Below are 12302 nucleotides of genomic sequence, written 5' to 3'. Positions count from 1 at the left end.
TGCCCTACCAGGTCTCCCACACCCACCTCCCCACCAATTTGGATTGCTTGTTGTTCCCTTGTCCCTGGGTTTGTTAACCCCTCTTCCCTTCCCCTCTCCTCCCCACCTCCCATGTCCCCCCGGAACTGTTGGCCCCATTGTTTTCTCCTCCAGATTGTTCATCCAGCCTGTCCTATCCAGACAGGCCGACCTTCCCATTCCTATGGGCACACCCCTAGCTCATCCCTTCCTGTTACGCTTATGCCTATCCTAGATCCCCTTCCTACAATGTGTTTGCCTATCATACTGCCCCTTCCTGTGACGTGTGATTCTATAATCATGTCCCTCTAAAGTGATATAACGCTTGGTGAGCAATAAAGAGAAGGCTCTCTCCAGAGCCTGGAAAGCTCTCCCCGGTCCTGGTTTCCCTGGACCCTCTCTGGCTCTCAGGCCAGGGGAACACTCCCCGGTTCTCAGTCCTGAGGGATCCCCTGCTCTCCCGGCCGGGTTCCCCCCATGTGGACCATCAAGCGGGGCCGAGGTGAGCAATGCTACCATGAATTGTGTCTGACTCCATTACTTGACTATCTTTTACCTCTCATGTTCTATATGACTTTACTATAATCTTTACTTATTATCGCTGTACAATTGTGCCTACCGGACCTGTGATTTGTGGGGGACCTCTCTCCCCTTCTCCCCACAGTAGATAAGAGATTTTAAACATATAATAATAAAAGTAATTAATCCTGTATAATGCTTATGATGAAATGAAAGTAAAGGCTTTTACAGAATAATAGAAGGAGGTGAAATCAGAAAGGATGCTATTAAATATAAATAAACAGAGAATTCACTTCGAAATGGCTCAAACCAAACTCACTTCATGAGTCTGTTCAGACTTAGTGACCCTGTAGGTCAGAGTAGAACTATCTCTGTGAGTTTACAAGACTAGAACTCTTTTTCAGGAGTAGAAAGTTTTGCCTTTTTTCATCGGCACAGCTGCTGATTTCGAACTGCTGATCTTGTGTTAAGGAGTCTAACTTGTAATGTACCAGAGCTCCTGAAGAAATGGCTCTCAGTTGGTCCAACCTTTAATGGCATCATTAGAGCTTCATGTTCTATCTATGTTTCCACTTTGCTAACCAGGTTTCTGCCCCTGTCACCTGACTTTTTCACAGCCCAAGATAGGAGCTCTGACAGATATGAAGAGTTGGAAGGCGAACATTTTCCTCGTATTCTGTTTTTCAGTTCTTGAATTCATAATTTAGTTCATTAAACATTTGAAATTAGAGCTTACTGTTAATTATTTGTAAACAGAAGATAAGACATGTGTGTGAAATGAAATGATACATTATGACCAAGGTCAGCAGTTGGAACCCCCCAGCCATTCCATGGGAGAAAGGTGAGTTTTCTATGCCCGTTAACAGTCACAGTTTTAGAAACCCACAGGGACAGTTCTACCCTGTTTTATATGATCACTATCAGTCGGCGTCGACTGGATGGCAGTGAGTTTTTGCTTTGTTTATGACTTTAAAAATTACGTTATTTTTAGGTTTGTCCATGATGTGTGTACATTTTTACAGCTGTATAATATAACACTATCAGTATTGCCTAAAGTGGGTGACACTGGACCAATTGGAGGGGCTGCAAAAACAAACACCTACATTTTATCCTGGATTATAGGCTACACTGTAGTACAAAAGGTTTTCATTGTCAGGATTGCTGAGTAGTTGTTTTCCCCCTCTCTCTGTGAACAGCCAAATAAGTTTGAAGATCTATGTACCATATGAGTTGCCATACTTTGTTGATTATCCTGTTAATACACATTTGGGTTGCTTTAAAAAAAATTTGGTCATTGTAAAGAGTGTATGTATATAAATTCTCTTTGAATTTTTGAAATATGATATTTGCTCTTTACTAAAAATATCTGCAGGAATGAATGAAGAATTGGCTGCTCTTATGTACTTTATGGGTTCTCTTTTATAATGACTATAACCTAAAACCATTCTTTGATGCCCTTTCAGAAATTTCTTTGGTATCTGCAGAGAAGGGAGGTCCTTGTACTCAAAAGCTTTCACATTTAAGAATGAAGTGTAATTTTGAGAACTGTAGGAATAGCAATAAATATCAAGTAAGAATTTGAAATTTGAAAAGAGATTCAAATATATACTTTGAGAATAATGGGAGTGATAGTGAGCTAGGTAAATATGCAATGAGGGGAGTAAACAGTCAACAGGGTAAGGGAATTGGAGTGCTTGTTCAGAAAAACAAAAAGGAGTGTGATATTGAAGGAGTAACACTTCAAGAGTAGTTTTGGTTATTAAAGCTTTTGAACCTTTAGCTTATGTAATACAAAAGCCAGTTAATAATGGGGGTTTGTTTTTCCTATTATTCTTCCTGTTCAGTATAAAATTCTATAATTTGTAAAGATTTAATTGTACTGGGCAGAGTGGAGCTTTCAGGGTAGTATGCATTTTTCCCCCTAGGCGAGTCTTGAGCAACTCACTCTTGAGTTAATGCACCCAATGGCACCCCTGGGAAGGTTTTATCTGGTCAAGGTGAATTTTTTTGGGAAAGCAGTTTTTTGTGTGTGTGATGGCTGATTTCAGAGAACAACGTGCGGCTGTGAAATTTTGTTTCCTGCTCAGGAAAAATGCCGCAGAAACTGTTGTGATGTTGAACACAGGTTACAAGGAAAGTGCTATAGGAAAAACTCAATTGTACTAATGGTTTTCTTATTTTAATAAAGGTGAAATGTCGATTGATGACAAAACTCATTCTGGATGTCCATCAACTTCCCGAATGGATGAAAATGTTGACTCGTAGTCAACTCTTGTCTATGTACAGGTTCTACATAAGCACAGTGAAGTGTTCTGGAATTCCCACTCTTTGCAGTGTGAAGCATAGTTTATTATAACCCACACAGTTGAAGTTCTTTGCATGCTATTGTTGTTGTTAGGTGCTGTTGAGTTGACTTAACACTTGGTGACCCTGTGCACAACAGAATCAAACAATACTTGGTGCTGTGCCATCCTCACAATTGCTATGTTTGATCCCATTGTTCGGAGCCAACGTCAGTCTGTCTCCTTGACAGTCATCCTCTTTTTTGCTGACTCTTCACTTTACCAAACATGGTGTTCTTTTCCAGGAACTGATTTTTCCTAATAACCTGTCCAAAGTACATAAACTGAAATCTCGCCATCCTAGCTTCTAAGGTTAAACTTCTTACAAGACATTTTTTTTCCTTTTAAATCATTTTTGGGGGGCTCATACAACTCATCACAATCCATACATACATCAGTTATATACAGCACATTTGTGCATTCACTACGCTCATCATTCTCAAAACATTTGCTCTCCACGTAAGCCCCTGGCATCAGCTCCTCCTTTTTTCCCCCTCCCTCCCCGCTCCCCCTCCCTCGTGAACCCTTGGTAATTTATAAATTATTATTTTGTCATATCTTACACTGTCTGATGACAAGACAGATTTTCATGGTCAATAAAATACAAGTAGGCATCTTCCTAGTATTCTCTGCTTTCAGCCAAGACCCATCTGTGATGCCCCTCATTCTGTCGTCTTCTGAGTCCGACTGGAATTCCTGGCAGCTCCTTGCTGATGTACTGCTGCAACTATTTTAAAATTATCTTCCACAAACATAATGACTTTGTGAAAGTATATTACTTTAATTTAAAAATTATTTGAATACTTTAATTATTTAAATAATTTTAATTTTAAAATTATCTTCAACAAGGATAATGACTTTGTTGAAGTATGATATTAATGATATTCTTTGACAATTTCCACATTTTGTTAGGTCACCTTATTTTGGAATGGGCACAAATAAGGGTCTCTTCCAGTTGGTTGGCCAGATACCTGTCTTCCAAATTTCTTGGCATAAATGAATGAGTACTTCCAGTGTTGTATTAGTTTGTTAAAATATTTCAGTTGGCATTCTGTCAGTTTCTAGAGCCCTGTTTTTGGTCAATGCTACTTGAACTTCTTCCTTAAATACCATTAGTTCTTTTTATTTTATTTATCTTTAAATTCTTTATTGTGAATTGAGTAGAGGTTTACAGAACAGATAATCCATTTTATATTCAGCAATTCATACATATTTGTTTATCTTATTCATTGCAGCCCATCCATGTACCATAACTTCTCTCACTTCCTCCCTGTGTTTCCTATTTTTGTTCCTAGAATACATTATTGTTTTTGTTTAAACAATCAAATAGCCTTTAAAATAATTTCATTCGCTGCCATTGAATTGATTCCAACTCATAGCGACTCAATAGGACATGGTATAACTGCCTGCCCCTGTAGGTTTCCTGTGATCTTTATGGGAGTAGAAAGTCCCGTGTTTCTCTTGCAGAGCGGTTGGTGGTTTTGAACTGGTGACCTTTCAGTTTGCAACCCAATGCATAACCCACTACACCGCTAGAGCTCCTGTTAAAATAATTTAGATATTATAAATGTTTTATATACTTCCATAGGTAGCTATCATTTCTGGTCTCCTTCATTCGTTTGTTTGAATCCTTATTCCCATCTGCTATCATTTTTTCTCCCTAAGAGAGTTCTTTTATTATTTGCCATAGCGCAGGTCTGCTGAAGATGCATTCTTCCAGCACTTGCATATCTGAAAAACCTTTTATTTGGCCTTTACTCTTTAATTGAGTTGAAGCTCACATACAATAAAATGAACCATTATAAAGTGTACAATTCAGTGATAGTATTTGAAAATTTTGTATGACCACAAACTCTTACCTCGTTCCAAGAATGCTAGACTGAGAGGATTATCATTTCCTTGAAAGAAAACTCCACCCTTTTCTCTTCCCCCCAGCTTCTGGAAGCCATTAGTCTCTGTGTGTCTCTGTGGGGTTTGTCTATTTTGGATACTGCATATAAACTGAGTCATACAACATGTGGCCTTTTGCCTCTGCTTTTTTTTGACTTACAGTAATGTTTGAGGTTCACCCATGTTGTAGCATGTATTGATACTTTGTACCTTTTTATGATTGAGTTGGGTTGAGATACCATAATAGCATAATGATTATTCATAAACTGATGGACCTTGACATGTTTCTACTTTTTGAGGATTGTGCTACTATGAATATTTATGTACAGTATTTGTTTGAGGCTGTTTTCAGTTCTTCTGAGTACCGAGGAGTAAAATGGCCAGACCACAGGATAAGTCTATGTTTAAGTTTTGGGGGATTGTAAATGGTTTTCCACAGCTGTTGCAACATTTTACATATCGTATAAACTCGTGTATAAGCCGAGTTTTTCAGCACTTTTCAATGCAGTTTTTATGGTAAAATTAGGTGCCTCGGCTGATATTCGAGTCGGCTTACACTTGAGTATATATGGTACCCACCAGCAATGTACACGGGTTCAGATTTCTCTATATCCCCTCAAACACTTGTTATCTTCTGTTATTAGTTTTTACAATTATAACCATCCTAGTGGGCGTGAAGTGGGACTTCATCGTGGTTTTATTTTCATTTCCCTAATGACTAATGATGCTGAGCCTCTTTTCTCGTGTTTTCTGGACATTCATCATCTTCACTGAAAGACACTTCTATTGAAGTCATTTTTAACGGTTGGATTTTTGTACTTTTTTGCTCATTTTGAATGTTCTTTATTACTTATACTAGATCCTTCTCAGATACATCATTTGCAAATATTTTCTCTTATTCTTTAGATTGTCTTTTCATTTTTAAAATAATGTCCTTTGATACACAAAAAGTTAAAAAATTTTAAATCATTTTATTGGGGGCTCATATAAACTCTTATCACAATCCATATATATATCAATTGTATAAAGCACAGTTATACATTCGTTACCCTCATCCTCAAAACATTTACTCTGCATGTATGCTCCTGCATCATCGTCTCATTTTCCCCCTCCCTCCCTGCTCCCCCTTTGCTCACGAAAACTTAAAATTTTTTCGAAGTCTGATTTATCTGTGTTCTCGTTTGTTGCTCATGCTTTTGTTCTCATATCTAAAGATCTGTTGTCAAAATCAAGGTCCTGTAGATTTACATTTGTTTTCTTCAAAGAACTGTATAGTTTTAGCTCATATTTGGTTTATTGTTGCTTCACTTTTTATTAATGCTTGTGTATAATATGCATTCAAGCAAACAGAACAAACGTATTGCCATATCTGACTCATATTGACCCTATAGGACAGTATAGAATGGCCCCGGTGGGTTTCCAAGACTATAACTCTTTACTGGGATAGAAAGCTTCACCTTTCTCCTATGGATGGACTGGTCGTTTACCACTGTTGACCTTGCTGTAGTAGCCCACCTTGTAAGGCACTACACCACCAGGGCTCCTCATGGTATGAACTAGAGATACATGTGTATATCCATGTGTCCTACCACCATTTGTTGAAGAGAATATTCCTTCCCCCTTGAATGGTATTACTAGTGCTGCAATCCCAGAAATACCGTAAGTAGATGGCTCTAACAAACAAAAACAAATTTTCTCTCACAGATTAGGAGGCTGAAAGTCTAAATTCAGAGTATCTCTTCTGGGAGAAAGCTTTCTATCCTTTTGACCCTATCCTCTCACCATTTGTAGGCCCAACCTTCCTTAGCCATCACCATGAGTTTCTCCTCGGATCTAGTAGCTTCACCGGGCAGGTCAGAAGGACACACCCCAGCCTTTCTTGGTCAAAGTTAATCCCTCTGATCACTGCTCCCTTCTTTCCTTTGATGTCTTATAAGATAAAAGGTTTTCCAGATCACACCCCAGGGAAACTGCTCCTACATCAGTTCAGGACAGTGATGGATTAAGGATGTTGCATCCTCCCCTTTGAAAACCCACTGCAGTGGAATCAATTCTTTCCCTGTGCAGGGTTCCTGAAGCTGTACATTGTTTTTGAAGCTGTACATTTTTATGGGCGCAGACAGGATCATCTTTCTCCAGGGGAGCAATGGGAGCGTAGAATCACCACCCTTGCTGCCTGGCTAACTGACTGGAGAAGATCTGTTGTGCCCCTTCCAAAGAGAAGTGCCCTAGCAGAATGTGGACATTAGTGAATAATAACATTAATATCACATGCAAGTAAAATTTTGCTGACGATTAGTCCTCAAAGGTTGCAACAATACATTACAGTTTGTAAATTCATGTCTTTGTGTTGTCCAGTGATTGAATCTTATTTTCCTTGTAATTTATTTATTTATTTTTTATTTGAAAACATACTCAGCTATTGGGGGTAGTAATTTTTGAAAATTTATATTTCAACATAAAAAGATAACTAACTGTATTCTAAGAATTTTATGTTCTGGTATTTTAGTTTATTAGTCTTGGTTTGATAATTTGGGTGAAAATATGCATGGTAATACAGTGTGTATATTGTATTTGATTTTTAAAAACCCGCTATATTCTTATTAATGGTTAATTTAATTAATTTATTTTTCTTTGTTTGAGATGAACTTGTTTGTCACTAAAGACTCCTAGTCCCTTTCAATTTTACTTTTATTCATTTTTTTTCAGCCCTTGGGATAAGGAATCAAGAGGGATTAAAAATTTTTTTAAAAGAAATATACTGTATGTATTTAAACAACCCATCTCAAAAAATGAAATCAACAAGTTTCCTGTTAAACTCTCTATATATATGGTTCTCTTTCTTCCCCATCTTCCCTCCCACCATATTTAAAATATGGATGGATTATAATTTATTTACAAATATTTTAGAGAGATGTAATATCTAAATCCTGACTTCAGTGAATCAAAAGAGAAAAGAGATATGCCTTCATCAAAAAGTTAATTATCTATGTAATCTAAGGTATTAACATTACTGATAATATATTAGTTAGATAAGTATGCAAAACACTTTAACATTCATTTTCATAACATGATGAGGCAGAATAACATGTATCTTCGTTTTAAATCAGAAACAGGGATCAAATAGATTATGACATACTTTAAATCTTATGAGAAATAGTGATATAATACTTTCATTGGTATTACTTTGCTTATTCATTTTTAGGATATAGCATATATTTTTCTTTCGCAGATGAAAATAAAATGTTACCTGCAAGATCAGGATGTGCAATCGAAGACTGTGTAATTTCAGGAAATGTCGAAGAATTCCGTACAGATTTTATTTCTAGAATCTGGCTGACCTACCGGGAGGAATTTCCACAAATAGAGGGCTCCACTTTGACGACCGACTGTGGCTGGGGATGTACGTTGAGAACTGGCCAGATGCTGTTGGCTCAGGGACTCATACTGCACTTTCTTGGTAGAGGTAAATCATTGTTTGTTTTCACTTGAACCCCAGCTTTCAAAATGCGTACAGTTCCCTGAGGTTAATTTCTTGTCCCTGATATTTTCTAAAGTTGTAACTGATCTACTCCTAAGCTTGTCTAGGTATGATTTATGTGTAAACTTTCATGACTCCCTTTTCAAAAATACACATTAAGCATACTCATACTTGTTATTCTTGGTCACTTCAATGAATTAGATAAGTTCCATTTTGGTAGCCTTTGGATTTTTGCTGTTTTTGTTTTTTTTATCTCCTTCCCTTAGGACTCTGAATTATCTCCATTTCAGCAAGTCCTGGGCAAGTCTATAGCAGTGACTTTTGGCAATAATGCTTTTACATTAATTTAAATCTAATCAATTATTTCACACTATTTCCTTACACTGGTTTCTTTATTTTTCCTCTATCTATGCCTTACAATTAATTTCATTCTTATAAATACTATAATATTTTTATCTTTATAAACAGTCATATTTAATTTATTAGGCATATTCTTTAAAAGGTAATCAAGTTCAGTCTTTTAGAGTCTAAAATTTAGACTCTCAAAATGTTATTGATACCTTGATATATATATACATACACATATACATACTCACACATGTGAAGGGGCTTCAGAAATTAGGGGAAGCGAGAATGAAAAGATAATGTGCTTTTCCCATGAACATTTTGAGGCCCCTCATGAGTATATGCAGAGGGAAAGGGAGAAAGCCTCAACAAGATGGATTGACAGAGAGCTGCAACACTGGGTACAACCCTAAGAACAGTTGTCAGGATAGTGCAGGCCTGGGCAGCTTGTCGTTCTGTGTGTAGAGCAATGTCATGGGTCTGACTGACTCAACACCGAACAACGTGCGCAGATGTATATGTGAACATGTATGTGTCTATACACACCTTCTTTCTGATAGTAAACCTTTCCTACCATTTTTTATAAAGTATACATTTTCAGGAGGATTTTAGATCACTATTTTTGGCTATTAGATGAATACTAAATGTTATCAGAGATTTCCCCTTGCCCACCAAGTATTTGACAATTTCCTTGTAATGCATGGCATTATCTTTTATAATCTTTTTCTAGAGACTATTGATTAGGTAATTCAGAGAGAGTAAAATTCAAAGAGTTGTACAGATAATGCAAGGAAAAAGAATTTTTAGGAAGTATTTTTCTAGGGTGCCTTATTTATAGTCTTGTAAAGTCCCAAGCCAGGGTTATAATTGTTTTCATAATTCTGGCTCCTTTCATAGTTCTCTAAGTATTTGAGTCTTTGGTTAAATTAGGACCACTGGAGGTGTAAAGTTAAGTAAAATTACATGTATATTTGAGGACTCTTCTGTAATTAAACAGTGAAGCAATGGCTATTTGATTTGTTTTTTGTTTTTAATCTTTTATGTCTTAATTAATTAATTAACTTTTAATCTACTAGAGAATTGTCTCTACTCTCTAAACAATGATCGAATTATTCTGAAAGGATTATACAAGAAAATTATTTTGATAACAGAGTTTGACATGCCTACACTTAAACTTTCATTTTAACATATAATAAAAATAGAAAACATTTTTTGAAGTTCTCCTCATATGAATATTGAGACTGTTAATAGATAAGCTTATTGTGCCTTTCGGAAGTCAAGACGGGATGATGGATAGAGAACACTAATGGAATCCAAAAGTCATTATTCCATTTCACGACTCAGGAGAGAAACAAGAATACATTTCAGTGTTAGCCATTTGTACATGTTCACTATATGTTTTTTTGCCACTTTTTATAACTTTCCCCCTGCTTAAAAATAATATATTTCCATCTTATAAATTTTGGAAGTTATAGAAAAGTCCAGAAAATGGTATTACTACCCAGAAATAAACATAACTAATTAATTAGCATATTTTCATTTCTGATATTTATTTTTTAAACTGCTTTATTATTATATTTTTTTGCTGTGATGGAAATAATTCTATTTATTTATTTAAAAAATCATTTTATTGGGGGCTCATACAACTTTTTTTTTTCAGTTCTTTTTTTTAAATTGTTTTATTAGGGGCTCATACAACTCATCACAATCCATACATACATCAATTGTGTAAAGTGTATTTGTACATTCATTGCCCTCATCATTCTCAAAACATTTCCTCTCCACTTAAGCCCCGGCATTAGGTCCTCATTTTTCCCCTCCCTCCCTGCTCCCCCCTCCCTCATGAGCCCTTGATAATTTATAAATTGTTATTTTGTCATATCTTGCCCTGTCCGACGTCTCCCTTCACGCACTTTTCTGTTGTCCGTCCTCCAGGGAGGAGGTCACATATAGTTCCTTATAATCGGTTCCCTCTTTCCAACCCACTCTCCCTCTACCCTCCCAGTATCGCCACTCACACCACTGGTCCTGAAGGGATCATATGCCCTGGAATAAATTCATTTCTGTAAAGTTCAGTAGTTTTAGTATATTTCAGGGGTTCTGCAATTATTACCATAATATAATTTTAGGATGTTTTTATCAGCCCTCACAGAAACCTCATATCCTTTGACAGTCCCTTTTAATATTCTTCTCTTGCCACAATAAACTTGTTTCCATCCAGTCAATTTTGACTTGTATTATTTCTATGGGACAACGTATAAGTGCCCCCATAGGGTTTCTTAGGTTATGATCTCAGGGAAGGAGATTACCATATCTTTCTCGCACGGAGCAGCTGGTGAGTTCAAACCACTGGCCTTTGGGTTAGCAATTGAGGAATTAACCACTGTGCCACCAGGGTTCCTTTATCCTTCCATAGGCAATCATTAATTTACTTTCTGTCTTTATGGGTTTCTCTATAGACAGTTTTCTGTTTTAGTAATCTGTATATCTGTAATGAATTGCTACAGACTAATTTCAATAGAATTGTTAAAATCTATCTCTTTACAAGATCTCAACACCTTGCTTTGAACCTACTATAGCTTGGACCTGGCCTGATGCTTTGAACATTGAAAATTCAGACTCTGATTCATGGACTGCTCACACTGTAAAAAAAATTACTGCATCATTTGAAGCATCGCTCTCAGGGGAAAGTGAACCCAAAACTCCATCAAATTCTTTGAAGAAAACAATTGGGAGACATTTTGATGATCTTGAACTACGAAATGAAATTTACCATAGGAAAATCATCTCCTGGTTTGGGGATTCTCCCTGGACTCTCTTTGGCCTACACCAACTGATAGAATATGGGAAGAAGTTGGGGAAAAAAGCTGGAGATTGGTATGGACCAGCTGTGGTCGCTCACATTTTAAGGTAAAATTATTTCTTAAAATCTTGAACCTTGGGACAGAAGTCTTTAGCACCAGAAAAACTGAATTTTGCATTATGTATATATTATTAAGAACATTTAAATTCTAACTATAGAGAACAATTATAAAGGAGTTTTCCATTTGTTTATAGTGAAACAGAAAAGGAATTTGAGTCTCAACATTTGTGACTCTGGTTCCATTTAGTTCATCTCTTGACAAACTTGTTTCTTTTGGGTATAGGTACCCAAGATCTCTTTCTAACCCAGGTTTTCATTAAACTACATTATTGGAATATTCTGAAATTGAACAACTCTTTCAACCTTGGAACATGCATAACATATTATAGTTTTCTTTCTTTCTTTTTTTTTCATAGTGTAACCTGGGGGCTGTAATGTACTGATAGTGTAATGAAATGTCAAGAGCTAAAATTGATTTTTCCAGCATTTCTTTGCTCACATCAAATTCTTGAGAATTGTAAATGTATGGGTCTATTAATATTATAATTATGTCATAGTCAAAATAAAAGGTCTGTGACATTCAGGGTGCTGAGAAAAAAGTCAAAAGTCAAATTTCAATATACCTTAGCTTTTACATATTTTTAACATTCATTTGGATGTTTCTTAAAGTTTAAAAAATTACTTATTTTATATTTAAGTATTATCATAAATAGAAAATACATAGCGTATTATCTAAATTTGAAGGGCGTTCAAAAAGTTCTATGCATTGGGCTGCAATCTGCATGGTCGGCAGTTCAAAACCATCAACAGCTTTTTGGGAGAAAGACTGGCCTAATAAAATTCT

At 36.2% G+C, this 12302-nt stretch overlaps 1 protein-coding gene across 1 annotated transcript in view; it reads left to right on the top strand.

The window, feature by feature from the left end:
• ATG4C (autophagy related 4C cysteine peptidase) overlaps positions 1-12302 on the top strand; it is a 96595-nt gene that overhangs the window by 37498 nt on the left and 46795 nt on the right. The window contains exons 4-5 of the mRNA XM_004699377.2: positions 8002-8235; positions 11175-11505. Coding sequence (XP_004699434.1) covers positions 8002-8235; positions 11175-11505 — 565 coding nt within the window. The remainder of the gene's footprint in view (positions 1-8001; positions 8236-11174; positions 11506-12302) is intronic.

This window comes from Echinops telfairi, unplaced genomic scaffold, assembly GCF_000313985.2.
Source record: "Echinops telfairi isolate 266 unplaced genomic scaffold, ASM31398v2 ScPeMD7_443;HRSCAF=831, whole genome shotgun sequence".
Taxonomy (NCBI): Eukaryota; Metazoa; Chordata; class Mammalia; order Afrosoricida; family Tenrecidae; genus Echinops; species Echinops telfairi.
The sequence above is the reverse complement of the archived record's forward strand: the minus strand, read 5'-3'. Positions and strand labels throughout refer to the sequence as shown.